The 19,625-nt window shown below is 40.1% G+C and overlaps 2 protein-coding genes and 1 pseudogene across 4 annotated transcripts; 2 read left to right on the top strand and 1 right to left on the bottom strand.

The window, feature by feature from the left end:
- Positions 1-211: 211 nt before the first annotated feature.
- Positions 212-4,600, top strand: e2f6 (E2F transcription factor 6). Its single transcript, XM_076084344.1, has 9 exons — positions 212-474; positions 1,488-1,793; positions 1,957-1,997; positions 2,163-2,203; positions 2,393-2,579; positions 2,781-2,936; positions 3,414-3,528; positions 3,802-3,940; positions 4,051-4,600. The coding sequence occupies exons 1-9, from the start codon at positions 358-360 to the stop codon at positions 4,086-4,088; spliced, it is 1,140 nt and encodes a 379-aa protein (XP_075940459.1). The 5' UTR covers positions 212-357; the 3' UTR covers positions 4,089-4,600.
- Positions 4,601-8,951: 4,351 nt separating this feature from the next.
- On the bottom strand, positions 8,952-13,147 carry LOC142942413 (uncharacterized). Of its 3 annotated transcripts, none has more exons than XM_076084716.1 (7): positions 12,993-13,147; positions 12,441-12,779; positions 12,038-12,310; positions 11,840-11,908; positions 11,571-11,651; positions 11,460-11,488; positions 8,952-9,374 (listed from the first exon to the last, which is right to left on the bottom strand). In XM_076084716.1, the coding sequence occupies exons 1-7, from the start codon at positions 13,054-13,056 to the stop codon at positions 9,288-9,290; spliced, it is 942 nt and encodes a 313-aa protein (XP_075940831.1). In that variant the 5' UTR covers positions 13,057-13,147; the 3' UTR covers positions 8,952-9,287. The 3 variants fall into 3 exon arrangements, with proteins under 3 accessions (XP_075940831.1, XP_075940832.1, XP_075940830.1); XM_076084717.1 differs by having other exon boundaries at positions 12,038-12,256; positions 12,441-12,782; positions 12,993-13,136; XM_076084715.1 differs by having other exon boundaries at positions 12,441-12,782; positions 12,993-13,136.
- Positions 13,148-13,521: 374 nt separating this feature from the next.
- Positions 13,522-15,469, top strand: LOC142941862 (general transcription factor II-I repeat domain-containing protein 2A-like; annotated as a pseudogene).
- The last annotated feature ends 4,156 nt before the right edge of the window (positions 15,470-19,625 follow it).

Here is a 19,625-nt window from a genome sequence, read left to right on the forward strand (position 1 = left end):
GAAAATAAAAAACATGATATTTAGATAGTTAATGTTGTGTCTTTATAGGTTATTCAAGTAAATCAGTAGATAATGACAAAAACAAATACATTTATTGTAATTTCCTATTGTCTAAATATGTGTAATAACGGTTCTCAGACACTAGGTGGCGCCACATTGGCGCGCTCTGCTATATTTCCCTCCTTTGTTGTATTTCCGGTTCATAAACACACCCTTTCCGGTTTGGAAAACAACAACGAAGCACGACGTAAACAAACCGGGACAGTCGCGTTGTGGCGGCGGGTGTTGTTATCGGTTATACAGACGGGGGGAGCGCGGACGCACCGTTAGTCCGGGTCGGTTCGGGTCAGCGTTAACATGGTGAAGTGTGTCGTGTCCGGGTGTCAGAACCGCGTGACGAACGTCAACCGGGGGATCTTCAACCGACCACCGAAGAGGTTTTTCAACTTCCCACAAGACACCGCGCGGGTCAAGGTACGGACGCACGAGTTTAACCAAAAGCTGAGATACTTTGATGTAACGTAACGTCTAGTTACTGGAATAAAGAGGTTTATTCTGTATTGGCTGGTGGTTAGCTCACCTGTGTGAGTCCAGCACCGAACACGTTACTGCTATAAACACCAGGGGTCCGAGAATAGTCGAGGTGGAAACTTTCAATGGGAATTAATGGGAAATAAATGTAAAATAACGTGTTTATTTTGCTGTATTTACCATGTGATACAGACAGAAACACACCTTTAACATATTTAGAGGAGACATAACTGTTAAGACTTCTAATAGAAAATGTCAGAATCGACTATTTAGTAGAACTTTGATTTAATTAGTTCACTCAGTTAACGTTGAGAGTTGAATAGTGGTCGACATATTTAGATTGAAGGCTATCCGGTATCATGTTGTCGTTAAACAGCAATTTATTTTATATCAATGAATGAAACAATATGTTTTTGTTAGATCTGCACTTATTAACTACTCTGTGATCCTTATAACGTATACTATGACAGAGACAATGCGTTGTGCCGACAATAACTGTTAAAGTGTTTGTTTCAGTCATTATCATTAAATACATTGTTGTATTTTATCAGAAGCAAAACAACTAAAACAACGACTAAATATCGGCATCAACTCGATGTTAAACGAGTCATTATTATTGCTAACTGTATACAAAAAGTGACACTTAAAGACATAAGATTAATAATACAGATACATATAGTTTATGTAAAGCACTTTGTAACATTGTCTGTGTCACATTTAGACATTGACACTGTAGTGAAATGCCATAAGACCCAGCATTGCCTTCGTACTGTATCCTCCTCCAAAGGTACGTTTTCATCGTCCTTTGCAGCTCTAGTCCCGTCTTCATGTTCGTGAAGTCAAGACAAAGCAGTGAAGAGGTGTCCGGTGTGAACGGATGCAGCAGAGCAGCGGTAACACGGGTGACTGTGTGTGTGTGTGTGTGTGTGTGTGTGTGTGTGTGTGTGTGTGTTCAGGTGTGGCTGGCGGCGCTGAGGGAGACGGACAAGCAGGACTCGACAGAGCAGCACCTGATCTGTGAGGACCACTTCCTGCCGCAGGACATCTCCTCCGGCGTGGTCAACGGAGACGCCATCCCCATCATGCCCCCCGACCTGGACGGGCCCATGGGCCTCATCAGCCCCTGGGGGGCCGAGTCGTCCGAGGAGGAGGATCAGTGGGCCCCCGGTGGAGGCTGTGGTGGTGATGATGATGATGATGATGAAGGTGGAGATGATGGTCCTGTTCAAGTGGAGCCTCCGGCACCAGAACCTCCACAGCAGGTCAGGAGATCATCAGCACGTTAAACACTTAGATTCTTATTCATACCAGTCAAGTGTAACTCTGAACTACTTTATATATATTTACCGATTTAAAGTCGAGTAAAAAGTATTTTTATTTTAATTAATCAAAATATCCAATAACAATAAGCTTCAACAATTTCAGGATCCAGGACCCAAGAAGACCTCCGGGGCCAAGAAGACGAGGTAAACAAAGTCTCCTGGTTCGGTCTAACATCTGCTTTCTACTTTTTATTTATTGTTTCCATTTATATGCTGTGATTCACATCTGGGGGCAGATGTTGTGGAGCACAGATGTGACTAATTTCATTTAAAGTTTCATACGATGTTTTGACGTCTCCTTCGTTCCAGCTTCAGTCCGCTGCAGACGAGGATCCGCACCAAGAGATCCGGTGCGTGTTTCTGTCCTTTAATGAAATCATCTCTGTATTAAAGGACAGAGAGTTATCACAGACGGGTTGTTCTGCTCAGGAAACACTTTGTTGCATCTATTCTTAGACACAAAGTTTGAATTAGAACATCTTTTTGTTCTTGTTTCTTTGCCACGTCTTCCAGCTGTAACTCTTGTCGTTGTAATGCAGATGTGTCTCTGTGGATGCTGACGCAGCGTTTCCTGGAGCTGCTGCTGGAGTCTCCGGACGGCTGCGTGGACCTCCGTCACGTGACCACGAGCCTGCAGACCCGCCGGCGCCGAGTCTACGACATCACCAACGTCCTGGAGGGAATCAGCCTCATCAAGAAGAAGTCCGCCAACACGTTCAAGTGGATGTGAGTGACGAGATGAATTCATCTTGTATTATTATATTATTATAGTTCGGTGCTTTATGAACACATTTATACTCTTTATTAATCCCTATTTCTCCACGTTAAAGACGATTTAAAACGTCATCTTTGACATGAGAGCCTGACTGATGATGAAATAAACAGCGTGCTGCTCGTAAACCTTCTCTGTGACTGTCGTCCGTCCAGAGGAAGCTGTCAGATCTCCAGCTTTGTGGGGATCAACCAGCAGAAGTTCCAGAGAGAGTTGGAGAACCTGAAGCTGGTGGAGGACACGCTGGACACGCTCATCAAAAGCTGCGCCCAGCAGCTCTTCGACATGACCGACGACGAGGGGAACGCCGAATATCCTTTTTACTTTCACGATAGACTTCCATCCGTCCGCTCAGGAGCTCAGACGTTTATTTTGGGAGGTGGTTGAGACCAAGAGAGAGAATATTAGATTCATCAGGTTGACCGATACATGACTCAACATGAAGGATATGTTGCTCTGTGAAGGCAACTAATTGCTAAAATGTATAAGGTGATATATGTCAATGTGTTATCAGTTTCTTTGCTGCCCCCATGTGGCCAAAAGAGTTATTGCAGTTTTTATCCATGAATCCGTCCTCTTCCTATTGCCCAACAATGTCACCGGGTTTTATTGATGTCACGTTACGCATCAACACAGATGAGGTCATCAACATGAGGTCATCAACATGAGGTCATCAACCAGCTGTTGTAAACAGTCCAAACGAAGCCCAGAGGCCTGAATCCACTCTCTGGTGTTGGAGTGAATCTATCGTATGAGCAGGTTTTCTTTGACCTTTGTTGTTCCTGCACGTCGGCCTACGTGACCCACGAGGACGTCAGCCGGCTCGCAGCCTTCCAGGAGCAGACGGTGCTCGTGGTCAAAGCTCCGGAGGAAACCAAGCTGGAGGTTCCGGCTCCGCAAGAGGTAAAGACGGTCAAACGTGTGACGGGCTCTTCACTCAAAACAACGGTGTCATAATCACTGAGGGACCGTTCGATCAGTCCTCAGAGTGTCTCCACGAGTGAAGGTTTATTTCTTCAGTCTTGTTTGTTGTTGTTTTTCAACACAGCTTTTGTTGTCTGATATTATTTCGGCGACCATCAGGCGATAGAATTGATAGAATAGATATGCGACTCGTTCAAACCTGTGTTTTTAGATAAAATATTGATGTGTGTGTGTGTGTGTGTGTTGATGCAGGACAACATCCAGGTCCACCTGAAGGGGGGGAAGGGTCCCATCGCAGTTCTGACCTGTGACATCGAGACGAGAGGAGAGAAGAGCCGCTGCTTCGTAACGCTGGAGGAGAGCCGCATACAGACGGCCGAGCTGCCATCAGGTAACCACACCCCCCCACACACACACACACACACACACACACACACACACACACCAACCAACCAGTAATTCATATTGTGTTTCTCTGCGATGCTGCTGCTGTTCTTGCAGAGTCCAACAGTCCGCTGAGCGCCGTGCAGAGAGCGTAGCCACCAGACGACCACCAGGAGGCGTCAGACGTCCTCACAGTTCAGACATGAGGCTGAAACAAACCACGGGAGCCTGAAGGCATCGTCTCCAGGTACCAGGAGGGTTTGACCTGACCGAGCTCAGATGTGTGGTGCCATGTTTAAATTATAACCAGCGGAGAACTTCATCAACATGCAAGACTACTTATGGATCCATTTAATTTGCACCGTTGCAAAGTTTTCTTTGAACTGAACTCCTCGTGACGTTGGTCCTGTTCAGAAGATTATCATGTAAACGACGAAGAGGAAGAGTTTGACCCGGGATGCTTTTTGTAGTTTTATTTTTGTATGAGAATGAGCTCATTTGTTTTGTATGTTACGATCACGTCTTACTGACTTACGGTGCTGTATGATATTTTACTTTGTTTGTCTTTGATTTGGTTTCTTTGTGTTTCATCTTGGTTTCTTTCTGAAAAAGGAGAAAATGCCTAAAAGATGCTGTAATCAATAAAACAATATGAACTCATAAGAAACTGTGAAAGTAGCTTATTGTTACCTTTAAGGTTGCATCTTAACCTTTGACCTCTCTGCAGCTCAACCTGCTAACAGACTCTGACACAGAAACGCAACACCAGGGATCAGTGAAGAGAGATGCTCTGCATGTTTGAAACCATCACTGAAGTGCTCTTAAGCAAGGCACTGAACATATAATGTGACCGAGGATTTCCCTCCACGTCTGGAACAATTAAACACTTTATTCATCAACAGAAACATTTGAGAGTATCTCCTCTACAAGCCACAGTGGTGGGTGAATATTGATCATTTTTATTATTGATCATGGAGGATTAAAACGATCTGGACGCCTTTACTACAGCACCACCCAGTGGACAGTTGCCATCACTGCGTCTCCATTTTCCTAAATGAAACCTGACTCCTGTTCTGGGAATAAAAATAAATAAATAGGTGGAAGAAGGTTGACAAATACCCTGAAGTAAAAATGTATGTAGTCTGATAAACTACTCTGTATGTCCGTCTTCTTGTCCATCACAAACACATGAGGAAGAGACTTTCCTCCCATGAACACATGAATAATGAGCAGAGAGAGATCCAGGAAATGATACTTGATTGTCTCATTTTGTCTGTGGACAGCAACACTATGGCTGCCAGGCTCTCTGTGTGTCTGTGTGTGTGTGTGTGTGTGTGTGTGTGTGTGTGTGTCAGATACTGTTTCACATGAGCTCCACCACAACATTCAAACCTCAAACCCTGCAGCCAGATCCTCCCACAGTCTCCTGCATCAATCAAACTGTCAGAGCGACCCACAGACCCGCTTTGGACCGTCTCTCTTCTACATTTCTAGGTTTTGTAAGATGAAGCGTTCCTCTAGAGAGCGTCGGTCAGAGCTTCAACGTTACAACAGGAAAGAGAGAAAGTGGTCCAAGACAAACTGGGCTTCAGGGACTAATGACGTGACGTAAAGACAAACAAACGAAATACAATAACATTTATCAGCTGTGGTTTGGTTTAAATAATCATTTCAATAAATGTCTGTTCAGTCACCATCTATGGTGAAAGCCCATTCATTTATAGCATGAAGAGTTCTGCAGGGATGACGTATTACACAAGATGGCAAACAACCGTTTGATCTTCACAAATCAACACAACTTTTATGATTTTTGAAGCGTGAATGCAATCAGCAGAAGTAAAAATCTAACGTCAGGCTTCAGGAAGAAGAAGAGGCTTGGTCAGTTTACTACTCAGAAATATATATTTTATATATTTTTTATTTTACTCTTTTTATTCAACTATTCAATGACTTTTGACGGTGATGTCATTTATTTAGGATGTTATTGTGTTTCTCCTCCTTTTTTCTGTTTATTTGTTTGTTGAATTATAAAAGCTGAACACTTTACAAAACTTTAAAATAATAATAAAAATAATAAAATAAATAAGTAACAAACTTAAGAGCTTATTTTCTGGCTCATCCGTTGATGCTAATGTTAGCTGTCTGAATATTGGTTACTCCTCATTTTTAGTGAGTTTTCCTCTGAAAGTCAGCAAAACGTGTCAATTTCCGCTCGTTACATGCACACAGTCTATTTTAAACTTCTGTCTAGACAGGAAATAACTTAGTTAGCTTGAGCCAACAAAACTACTTAGTTAGCTTGACCCAACACAACTACTTAGTTAGGGGGGGGGGGGGGGGACTTTTGGGAAGTGTTGGACCAGCAGCATTTTTGCAGCTCAGCCATATTTAATAAAGACGAAACAGCAGCATTATTAAAAAGCTCTGTTCGATGACAAATGGACCAAACTCCCAAAACGTCAGCGTGTAGAATCGTCCGTCCTGCCAACGTGTTTCCAGTAAGCCCCATTATAACCACATCAAGTGCTTCACCACCACCAAGCTTATACGTTCAAGCTCAACTCTTCAAGCTTTTTTTCCCCCTCGTGTATTTTTTAAGTCATAATTACATCAAAACCAGAAAAACAGCCCTTTGTGAATTGCTCCTCGTAGCAGTTTTACAGTGTTTTCACTGTTTTTATGGGGTTTGGCGACTCTCGGAGGAGTTCCTGCAGCGACGCTTTGAAGCAATGAAAAAACAAAACACACTGAAAACATGTTGAGACCCACTTGGCTTCAACATTTCTGGCATCAGCTGAGGGAAAAGAACAGATCTGCATGTAACACGGACACAGATGTTACGTACCGGCTACTGGTTTGACTCAGTCAGTCCAACTTTTATTATTGGATGGTTTCTTATACTCTTATATTCTTTGAGGAAAAGAAGATTGTATATTCACGATTTTCTTTATTTTATCTTTCTGGTAACTACTTCATTTATTTTAGTTAGTATTTTATTTTGTTTCTCCTCTATTTGTTTTGTTTATTTGTTTGTTAAATTATTAAAGCTTAAAGTAAAAAAATTAATTGAATAAATTGAAGAAAAATAAAATGAAATAAATTGAAGAAAAATAACGTAAAACAGAACAAAACAAAACAAAATAAAATAAAATAAAACAAAACAAACACGTGCAGTAGAAACGCGTAGAAACTTTTCCACATTTCCACTTTAAAATATATGCACAGATTGAAAATGCACAAATGCACAAAAGTGTGACAGCTCGGTGTGCAGTTGGGTCTCGGCCATGACGCATGCTGATGGTTAACATGTTGCATCGCAGCGTGACTTTCTGAAACAGCAGTGGGTTGTTCGGAGCTGATGACGCCAATCAGGACTATAAATAACACACACACACACACACACACACACACACACACACACACAGGAGAAAGGAGTCCACCTTGTGCGTCACACAGTTTATAAATGCCACCATCCTCTCTCCCTGTTCTCTCTCCAGTCAGAGCTGCTCTCACATATTGTAGGATGAACATTATTATTATTATTATTATTATAACATTTTCTCCACTTTTTCCTCACGATTAAAATTCACAGTTATTTAAATACACCAAAAAACAAACCTGACCAGTCAGACTCTTTGGTTTGATTTTCAGTTTTTAAAGTGTGATCACTTTAAACTCAAAGTGATCTTTCCAAACCTCCCATTGACGTCTATCGTTGTATTTTGCATGTGAGAAATCATGAACTGCACGTTTGTTCAACTCCAGTTTAAGTTCTTTGTTTTATTCTTATGAATCTCTGCGATTAATATGAAGTACAAAGGACTTCCTGCAACCTGCAGCTTCTCAGACAGAGTCAAAACTCTTATCTGTTAGTTTTATACTGTTTAGTACATTTTATCAGGAAATGATAGATAGCTAAACTGCAACCAAAGCTAATTAACATGAAAAAGAAATAAAACCTTTTTTTAAAGATGAACCATTATCTGTCTAAGTTTTTAACATCTTTCTAGATCTGTTTCATCCACAATGTCTTGATTTTTGCATGTTTCCTAACATCAGTGTACTTGAACGGCATTAAAAACACGAACATTGTTTTTAAGTGAGAGCGGGGTCTGTTGGGACAGAGTCTCTTTAGCAACTTAGAAAGCAACTATGTCACTCTCCAGGTTCATACTGAGCCACACGCTCTTAACTTTAAACTTTTACGTGGAGACCTTGTGACTGTTGCTCTTTTATTTTGTGTCAATCATTTACAAAACAACATAAAATCATTTCAATGATGTTTAATTAGATCGCTCTAACTGTTATTAGATTTAACAGTTTTAATCATTCAATACTTGATTTTGTGGCGATGATGTTTAAGACGTCCTGAAGAGACGAGCAGGAGTTCTGAGGGAGTTGAGTTTAAATGTAAATGTCCAACAATGACCTTAAAATACAGCTGAGTAACAAAACCATGATGATGTTTGACACACTCATAAACACATAAGTTAGTCAAACTCTACGCCCACCAGAACATGAAGCCCATGCTGCAATATGCTCATACTGGTTCATAGTGACGACATCTTAGTGCTTTGAGGAGTTTGTTCCTCATTGCAGCGTCTTGATGTTTTCTTAGAACTGAAGAGGAAGTGTTCTGGTGAGAATGTGGGAAACAACAGCTATGATACAGTTATAGAAAACACGATGCATGAGTCGTTATCAAGCACATTTTTTATTTGCAGACTATATAATTCTGAGTCATAACAAAGAGACTCTATTAAGGCTGACAGCTCATTCAAACCAACACAACAATGTGTACAAAATAATATATATATATATATATATATACATATATATATATATATATATATACATATATATATATATATATATATATATATATACATATATATATATATATATATATACATATATATATATATATATATATACATATATATATATATATATATATATATATATACATATATATATATATATATATATATACATATATATATATATATATACACTGGACTAACAGCAACATGTTTACAGCCGTGTTATGAATTAAAATGAATTAATCTCTTGTGTACACAAAGAGACTCAAAAACTTGTGCAAAGCTTAAACTCAAAGGTGCTAAATTAATATACGTCAGCATATCTTTGCAGAGCAGAACGTTGTTTTATAATATATTAATGCTCAGAATGTCAAATAGAGAACATATGAAGAGCAATGAGAACAATCTTAATGTAAAGTTTAAATTGTTAAACTGGAAGAAAATTTAGACTTAAGTTTTTTATACGCCTGAGAAAATACTCAACATTATATTACAAGGTTTATTGGTTCTTTTGTGAGCAGATGATGTTGATCAGTGGAGTCTGACAGAAGCAGAAGGTTCTCCAACGTTCTCATAGGTCACTGTACCTTCATCTTCATCTTCATCTTCACGATGCACCTGTGAAACACAACACAACACACCTGAGGTTCTGAGATGAATGGAACAGATGAAGCATCATCATCGCTGCAGCCACTTGGATTAAAAACAGTCTGTTTACAGTTATGAGGCCTGTAACACGAAGCAGGATTTAGAGTCAGCAAAGTACCTTCAGGGTTAACTCTGAGCTTTAGGTTCACTTCTTACAGATACCCTGAAGATACCCTGAAGATACCCTAGAGCAGGGGTATTCAATTAAAATTCCAAAAGGTCCAGATTGAGAAAATCTCCTCGGGCAAAGGTCCAGAACATTACAATAATATCTAACTTGCGCTATTTAGTGGCATATATATATATATATATATATATATATATATACACATACATACAGTTGTGTGAAAAAGTGTTTGCCCCCTTCCTGATTTCTTATGTTTTTGCATGTTTGTCACACTTAAATGTTTTAGATCATCAAACAAATTTAAATATTAGACAAAGATAACACAAGTAAACACAAAATGCAGTTTTTAAATGAAGGTTTTTATTATTAAGGGGAAAAACAATCCAAACCTACATGGCCCTGTGTGAAAAAGTGATTGCCCCCTAAACCTAATAACTGGTTGGGCCACCCTTAGCAGCAACAGCTGCAATCAAGCATTTGCGATAACTGGCAATGAGTCTTTTACAGCGCTGTAGAGGAATTTTGGCCCACTCATCTTTGCAGAATTGTTGTAATTCAACCACATTGGAGGGTTTTCGAGCATGAACCGCCTTTTAAGGTCATGCCACAGCATCTCAATCGGATTCAGGTCGGGACTTTGACTAGGCCACTCCAAAGTCTTCATTTTGTTTTTCTTAAGCCATTCAGAGGTGGACTTGCTGGTGTGTTTTGGATATATATATATATATATATATATATATATACATATGTATATATATATACACACACACACAAGAAACCTAGTAGTAACAATGTCTCTGTGTAGTCAACAACTGTCAAATCAAATAAAGAAAGTACACATCAATTATATTTTAACAATTATTATTCTCAGTTTTCAAATTTAACTGGATGGATTATAAATAATACATAGAAATACATAAATACATGTTCTTCTCATTTCAAGTAAAATAAGAGCTGGATTAAAGAATAACTGACATAACAGAAAGCTTTTCAAAAATGTGCATCTTAATATAAAGTACTTAATTTTAGAAAAATGAATTTCACTGAATTGTCCTGCAGCTTTAAATTCAGTTCATTCAGGTGTGAAGTGATGTCAATCAAAAAAGCCACGAAATTATATTTTTCTCATCTTCTAACAAGAGAAATGTTTGTGCATGGACTTTATCTGTGGTTATTAAACTACTTGTTTCAGCTCTATTCTCTCTGGTAACATCATTGGTCAGTGAATTCATGTGTTAGTCTTCTGATCATATTGGACTCTCAGGTTTATTTTCTGTGACTTCATTCAGATGTGAGTGGGTACGTTTGCTATAAAGAGTTGTGCTTTGTCTCGTAGTGTCGCTTCATTTACCGCTTTTAATAATCGTCACGGTCTCTGAACATGTGAGACACACTGGTTATAAACTGTCCGTGTGAAGAATTAACCTGTAAGAGTCTGTTCATTCTTGGTTAAAGACTCTGGTCTCTTTGACCACTTTTCTCTCTTTGGAGAACGTCATGTGAACTTCTCTGACTCAGTATTATTCTCCTGCTCGTCCTTCTCTTCCCTCGTCTCTCCCCCGGTGTGTGTACATCTCAGAATACCCATATTTGATTGGCTGAGCTGCATCACGTGATGTGATTTACAACGCATTGGTCGGTGCGTTTCCTGCACCGCTCAACAAGTACCGTAAAGGCTGAAAAAGCTGCGCCGGTTAAAATAGAAGCGCCCTGTCAAAATAAAATCGATTTTAGGTCCTGGGTCCGGATACAACGGCGTCTGGGTCCGGACCGCGTTCCGCCAATTGGCGACCCCTGCCCAAGAGAAACCCTAGAGATTGTCTGGGTATGTTGAACTCGCTTCGTGTTACAGGCCTCTCTTTATTCTAATTGTAAACTCGTGAAATATCAGAAGCACAAGCGTTTGATTGTTCAGGTTTAAAACTCACAGCATTGACCTCCATCTGTGTTTTGTTCCCTGAAAAGACAAAAAAAGAGTCGACTTAAGTTTCCACTGTGTACATCTTATTTATAACAATGACGTCTGTGAATGTTCTCACCTTTAGTTCTCTTCCATATGTAGACCGCCACAACAATCATTACGAGAGTTGCTAAACCCAAAATGATGAACCTCCACCAACCTGGAAATAAGAATAAAAACATTAAAAACATTTTGTCTGTAGCATTCTGTTTATTTAAAATCCTGTAGCTCAGAGAAAATAAATAAACATTCCCAACGTGAATATCTCGTCCCACAGCCAAGTGTGGGTCTGACATTCATACTTTATGCTTCATAAAGAGAGAAAGACGTAAGATGTTAAGTCTCTACCTGCTGCTGTTGTTGTTGGAGGGTCGTTGTTTGGAGACGGTGTAATGTTTCTCTCCACTGATGAGCTTCCTTTTGATTTTGTTGAATATGATTAGAAAAAGCAAAACACAATAAATGGTGATAAAATACCTCAATGTTTACCATCTGAGACTAAATGAGAGACAATTATATAATCTTATAACTTATCAGAAACATTACCTGTGTTCTCACATGAGGACTGGGGGCCGGCTTTACACAGCAGCGTGTTTCCACTCTGTCTGTCTGTCACGTTACACTTCAGTAACTCGTAATACTTTGACTTCTGATTAAGATGAGGAGTTTTAAATGTCACTCTGGCTGAACAGACACTCTGTGATGTCTCCACATCCTTCTCATTACCCTCATACAGCCACTCTACTGTGTGTTTACACCCAGTGTCTGTCAACACAGAGCAGGACAAGAAGACCGTATCATCGAATGTGTGTTCATCCACTGGTGAAGAAGTTCATAATGAGAGAAAGACAACAAGAGTAACATTAACTTCATCACAGTAATCTGAATTATTGTAATGTTTCAGTGTATTGACAGTTTGATCTGAAAACATTATGATGTAAATACTCACTGTTAATAACAGACAGAACAACCACAGCATCGTGACCTTGTTGTTCTCCTGTTTTGTTAAACTGTCTGCAGGCGTAACGACCAAAATCTTCAGCTGTTACATTTCTTATAACCAGAGAACAGTCTGCTGTCAAACCCAGTCTGTTGGATTTATCTTTGGTGATCACATTATTATTAATCACCCCAAGTTTAATCAGCTCTACTGCTGCTGATTCACCAGAACGACTGTAAATCCAAACAGAACCGTTACATTTGTCCTCATGTTTTATCTCTTTGTTACAAGGCAAAGTGACGTCATCTCCATCTCTGGTGAAGAGGGAGGATGACGTTTGTCCAGTTACTGCTGTTGAAGACATGAGTAAATATAAAAAATGTGTGATAAGAATAAAGCTTTTTAGTTTACAGTTATATGTGATGATGATATTAATAACAAACAATATCAAATGTCCTTTTACAAGAATCCACTCGACAAACTTGGTCGTTTAACTTAAATCAAGTTCCTCAAATACTTCCAGTCACGTTTCTTTTAGTCGTGTATGTTTTATATTCTGACCTGTAAACTGAAGCAGCAGCAGCGTCACAAATAAAGTCATTTGAATCCATCTGACTTCAACCATCGTGTGTCTCTGTCTCTGTCTCTGGTTCTCACGCCTTCAACTGTCAAAGCTTCTGACCGAGTGTTTCTTTAAGAGACGCAGCGTTTACTTCCTCTTATTAGTGAAGCAGCACTTCCTTATCGTGACGTGGAATCTTTTCTTATATTCATGCAGAGAGATCAGCCTTTCATCTCTCTTAATGTCTTGTAGATAATAATCTAGATATCAATATAGATATTTAAACAGCTCACACTTCCTTTCTCTTGTGGTGTTTTGCAGTCAAATGCAAAATAAACCATGATGATGTTTGACACACTCATAAACACATAAGTTAGTCAAACTCTACGCCCACCAGAACATGAAGCCCATGCTGCAATATGCTCATACTGGTTCATAGTGACGACATCTTAGTGCTTTGAGGAGTTTCTTCCTCATTGCAGCGTCTTGATGTTTTCTTAGAACTGAAGAGGAAGTGTTCTGGTGGGAATGTGGGAAACAACAGCAGCAGAGCTCTGGAGGTTTGACCCTCTAGTGAGGACATGAGACACATAAGAACTCTGCATGTTTGTTCAACAATATATGATCTTATTTATTTAAAGTACTGTGAGCAACTTTAAACTAGTTATTAAACAGTCTCAGTGTAGTCCTGATCCTCTATATGAACCAGTCTCAGTGTAGTCCTGATCCTCTATATGAACCAGTCTCAGTCTAGTCCTGATCCTCTATATGAACCAGTCTCAGTTTAGTCCTGATCCTCTATATGAACCAGTCTCAGTCTAGTCCTGATCCTCTATATGAACCAGTCTCAGTCTAGTCCTGATCCTCTATATGAACCAGTCTCAGTTTAGTCCTGATCCTCTATATGAACCAGTCTCAGTCTAGTCCTGATCCTCTATATGAACCAGTCTCAGTCTAGTCCTGATCCTCTATATGAACCAGTCTCAGTCTAGTCCTGATCCTCTATATGAACCAGTCTCAGTCTAGTCCTGATCCTCTATATGAACCAGTCTCAGTTTAGTCCTGATCCTCTATATGAACCAGTCTCAGTCTAGTCCTGATCCTCTATATGAACCAGTCTCAGTCTAGTCCTGATCCTCTATATGAACCAGTCTCAGTCTAGTCCTGATCCTCTATATGAACCAGTCTCAGTCTAGTCCTGATCCTCTATATGAACCAGTCTCAGTGTAGTCCTGGTCCTCTATATGAACCAGTCTCAGTGTAGTCCTGATCCTCTATATGAACCAGTCTCAGTTTAGTCCTGATCCTCTATATGAACCAGTCTCAGTGTAGTCCTGATCCTCTATATGAACCAGTCTCAGTGTAGTCCTGATCCTCTATCAGACCTCCATCAGTAAAGAGACCATCAGAGAGAAGATGGTCTGTTTCTATAGAGTTATTCTTGATGCTCGTCATCGGAGCCACCGGGTCGGATTCTGGTGAAACCAGATGAACTCATGCAGGTTCACCAGAACCTGCATGAATACAAATGAACTGCTGCCTGTGTCACTTGGTCTTTTGGCTCTAAACGTCTATTCAACGGAAAAATGCTCACTGGGTAACGAGGAGGATCGAGGATATCGCGGGAAACATGGAGCTTCGGCTGCAAAAAAAATCAGACCATTTCCAACTTTTCTCCTTGGCTCTGACGAGAGCTGTGATGTCCACGACACAGCCCAGTTACTCATCTTTGTAGGTGGGATAACGAAAGACTTGGTGATTACAGACGAGCTGCAGCAATGCAGTCAATGAAAGGGACGATGACGGGGAGTGATGTGTTCACGGAGGTAAATGCTTCCACAAGCTGGGACTGAAATGGGACAAACTGGCATGTGTCACAACTGATGGTTGTCCAAATCTGACGGGGAAAAATGTCGGACTTTTAAAGCGGATGCAAGATAAAGTGACTGAAATAGAGCCAGAACTGAAATGTGTATTTTTGCATTGTGTTATACATCAGAATGTGTTGTGTAAGTCAGTGCTCAAACTTAACCATGTTACTGATGATGTAACTAAAGTAGTTAACGTCATCAGGGCACGAGCATTGGATCACAGACAGTGTGTTGCACTCTTGGAGCAGCATGAGACTGAACACAGTGACAGAGGCTCACACACAGCTGTCAGTGGCTCAGTCTGGGCAAAGTGCTTCAAAGAGTTCAGGACCTGAGAGCAGAGATTCAAGAGCTCTGTGAGAAGAAAGGCAAGAACATCCCAGAGCTCTCTGATGTAAACTGGATGACAGATCTTTCATTTGCTGTTGATGTGACGGCACTAATGAATGATCTGAATACCAAACTGCAAGGCAAGGGCCTCTCTGCACATGACATGTAGCCTGGTGAAGGCTTTCATGACTACGTTGCAGGAAACACTCTCACCCACCTGCACACCCTGAAAGAAGCCACACCATCAGTTGAACATCTCCACAGGTATCATCCATGTTAGGAGCTCTGCATGCTGAGTTTAAGGCCATTTCAAGACTTCACAACAGTTGAGAGTGAAACATGATGTCTTCTCCTTCACGTGCAGTGTGGATGATGCTCCCAGTGATGTTCAGCTCCAGCTCATTGACCTGCAGTCTGATGCAGGACTGCAGAGCACTTTAAGTCAGTATCACTGCTGGATCTATATTCTTCTCTCAAAGAGGAGAACGTTCCACACATGAGGAGGCATGCTCAGAAGATGTTGCTTCTCTTTGGATCTGCCTACATCTGTGAACAAACATTCTCCGTGATGAAGTTCAACAAATCCAGATCCAGATCCTCTCTCACTGATGATCAGCTGTCAGCTGTCCTTCACATCTCACACATTCAGCCTGACTTCAGTGAACTCGTTTAAGCCCAACAAAGACTAGATTTATCGCACTGAACTGAAAAACAGAAAGAGGTAATTTGTATAGTAATAGTTATAGTAATAAAAGTACTAATTTTGCAAAAACATGATCCCCGTCAGTGTTCAACTATTATATATGGATATTACAAATTTAAACAGTATGTTGTTTGGATTATTCCTGCTGCAGATGTTTCAGGTGGAGCTCATTTTAACTCCTTTATACTCTGTTGTTCAGTTTGTGTAGTTAAAGGTTTGAAACATTATAATGTGCAAAGTAACTAATAACTAAAGCTGCCAGACAAATGCAGTGGAGTAAAAAGTACAATATTTCCCTCTGAGATGTAGTGGAGTAGAAGTACAAAGTTGAATAAAATAGAAATACTCAAGTAAAGTACCTTGAATTTGTACATAAGTACAGTACTTAAGCAAATATACTTAGTTACATTCCACCACTGATCATAACATTTACTCTCACCACTCACAGCTCATCAACACCAAACAACATACTGCTTTTTATTAAGACGTGGAATAATATAGAGCAGGACTGAGTTCAGTCTGTTGGTCCGGCCCTCCACAACAGGCCCTGTTTCTCATGTGGCCCCTTGGGGAAAATAATTGCCCACCCCTGCTCTATATGAACCAGTCTCAGTGTAGTCCTGATCCTCTATGAACCAGTCTCAGTGTAGTCCTAATCCTCTATCAGACCTCCATCAGTACAGAGACCATCAGAGAGAAGATGGTCTGTTTCTATAGAGTTATTCTTAATGCTCGTCATCGGAGCCACCGGGTCGGATTCTGGTGAAACCAGATGAACTCATGCAGGTTCACCAGAACCTCCTTCAGCTCAGACTCCAGCAGAGACCGGTCCACCGTGGACAGACCCAGATCCTCCAGCAGAGACCGGTCCACTGAAGACAGACCCAGATCCCCGAGCAGAGACCGGTCCACCGTGGACAGACCCAGATCCTCCAGCAAAGACCGGTCCACCGTGGACAGACTCAGATCCTCCAGCAGAGACCGGTCCACCGTGGACAGACCCAGATCCTCCAGCAGAGACCGGTCCACCGTGGACAGACCCAGATCCTCCAGCAGACTGTCAGACCCTGGTGCAGTAGAAGGAGAGGTTTTCTAAAGGGACTCTAGTGCTCAGAGACACTACCACTTTAGTCCACAGGGGGCGACAGAATCAACACAACATGAAAGTTCCTCGTAGTAACTTTAACTTTATAATGTTTAGTGTTTCTGACACAAGCTACTTTTTTTCGAACATACCAAAATATGTCGGAATGACATAATAAATAAAGAACTGAGCGATTTCAATATTCTATTAAACATCATACAGCTTCCAGGTAACAAGATGATCATTCGACCTTAAAGCTACATGACGGGAAATGAAAATGAAGTGGATTTAAGACAGACGGTGTTTGTTTCTGTGAATGATAAGCTAAATGTAAAATGCATTCATGCCTCTTTCTGCCCTCCTAACACACACACACTCACACACATGCGGTTGTGGAAATATTATCAGGTGATTTTGTATTAACCATGAATTTAATAAAATCAGTATCACTCTTTTTGGGGATGTCTCAAAATGTCCTCTGTCAAGGCTCCATCCTCATAAGAATAGCTTAACTTGACCTCACACACACACACACACACACACACACACACACACACACACACACACACACACACACAGGAGAAAGGAGTCCACCTTGTGCGTCACACAGTTTATAAATGCCACCATCCTCTCTCCCTGTTCTCTCTCCAGTCAGAGCTGCTCTCACATATTGTAGGATGAACATTATTATTATTATTATTATTATTATTATTATTATAACATTTTCTCCACTTTTTCCTCACGATTAAAATTCACAGTTATTTAAATACACCAAAAAACAAACCTGACCAGTCAGACTCTTTGGTTTGATTTTCAGTTTTTAAAGTGTGATCACTTTAAACTCAAAGTGATCTTTCCAAACCTCCCATTGACGTCTATCTTTGTATTTTGCATGTGAGAAATCATTAACTGCACGTTTGTTCAACTCCAGTTTAAGTTCTTTGTTTTATTCTTATGAATCTCTGCGATTAATATGAAGTAAAAATTATTTCTGCAACCTGCAGCTTCTCAGTGAGAATCAGAACTATCGGTTCGTTTTATACTGTTTAGTACATTTTATCAGGAAATGATAGATAGCTAAACTGCACCCAAAGCTAATTAACATGAAAAAGAAATAAAACCTTTTTTTAAAGATGAACCATTATCTGTCTAAGTTTTTAACATCTTTCTAGATTTGTTTCATCCACAATGTCTTGATTTTTGCATGTTTCCTAACATCAGTGTACTTGAACGGCATTAAAAACACGAACATTGTTTTTAAGTGAGAGCGGGGTCTGTTGGGACAGAGTCTCTTTAGCAACTTAGAAAGCAACTATGTCACTCTCCAGGTTCATACTGAGCCACACGCTCTTAACTTTAAACTTTTACGTGGAGACCTTGTGACTGTTGCTCACATTTTATTCACCGTTTTGAAATCGACAGCGTGTGAGCACATTTCTTTTGTTATCTTTTTATTATGCCACAAAAAAACACATTGTTATCTGTCTGAATATTTGTTGGAAGCCAACATATCCTCATACAACACTTCGTATGATATCTACTTACACACGTCTATTTCTGCTCGTTACATACACAGTCTTTTCAAAATAAACTTCCTTCTTCACAGGAAACAACTTCGTACTGAGTTAGGTTTAGGAAAGAATTGTCATTTGGGTAAAGAATTACAGGAGTGTTGTTACTGAAGTACGGAAGTCTCGTGACAAATAAAATCAACGGTGACTCTTGGGACAATATAGTTTATATTTCCTTCTGTGTTACAAGTCAACAAAAAGCAGACAAAGACAAAAACAAAGACTTTTCTTATTGAATAAGACAGACTATGAAGTCACGGAGTGAAAGATGTTTTTGTGTCTCAGTAATTCTCTCAAAGAAATATTGTAAATTTAAAAGGTACTCAAATCTAGACTGCAGTTTGTTAATAAAAAAAATTATTTTTTAGCGTTGAACGAGTCCCAACCGTCCAGATGAGGCAGCATTTTGGGGAAATGCACTCCCTGTACATTTAACAAAAAATATTTCATTCACATTTAGGTTGAGCTCTCTGAGTAATCACAACGGGGTTCATGTTTCTCTTTTTTAAGTAGGAGAGATTATATTCAAAGACTAAAGTCACAGATTTCTGTTCTGAATTATTCTGAGGGATCAACTGTGTGTCTTCTTCACCTCACGTCTCTTTTAAATGTCACTACTGTGGTGAGAGCGAACACGACTAAAAGCAAACTCTTTAAGGGGAACAGAGGGATATCAAAGTCTCTTCTCTCTTTAAATCAGATGAGTTTTAAAATGCAGGAATCAAACATAAAACAACAAAAGGCTGGACAGTCTAGCAAGCCAGATCATAAGAAGGCTGCCGTCCTTATAAAGACCACATGGCTGACGAGTTCACACAAAGCAGCTGTGTCAGCAGCTGACAGTCAATCAACCCCAAACACTGGGCTTGAGCTTTAGAGGTATTTATATACTTATTAAAACACCTACAAATACTACAATATAGGGAATTTTTATTTGTTATTATTGTAACAGACTGTCTCATGTTTATCGTTTTGTATTGGAGATGATATGTCCCTTCAGGGTTGCCGTAGAGAAAAGGCGACTTCCGCTTCTGGTCGAGGGGGGGGGGCAGAAATAAAGAGAGAAGCTGCAC

The sequence above is a fragment of the Anarhichas minor genome, unplaced genomic scaffold, assembly GCF_050575085.1.
Source record: "Anarhichas minor isolate MPS153535 unplaced genomic scaffold, ASM5057508v1 ptg000136l, whole genome shotgun sequence".
NCBI lineage: Eukaryota > Metazoa > Chordata > Actinopteri > Perciformes > Anarhichadidae > Anarhichas > Anarhichas minor.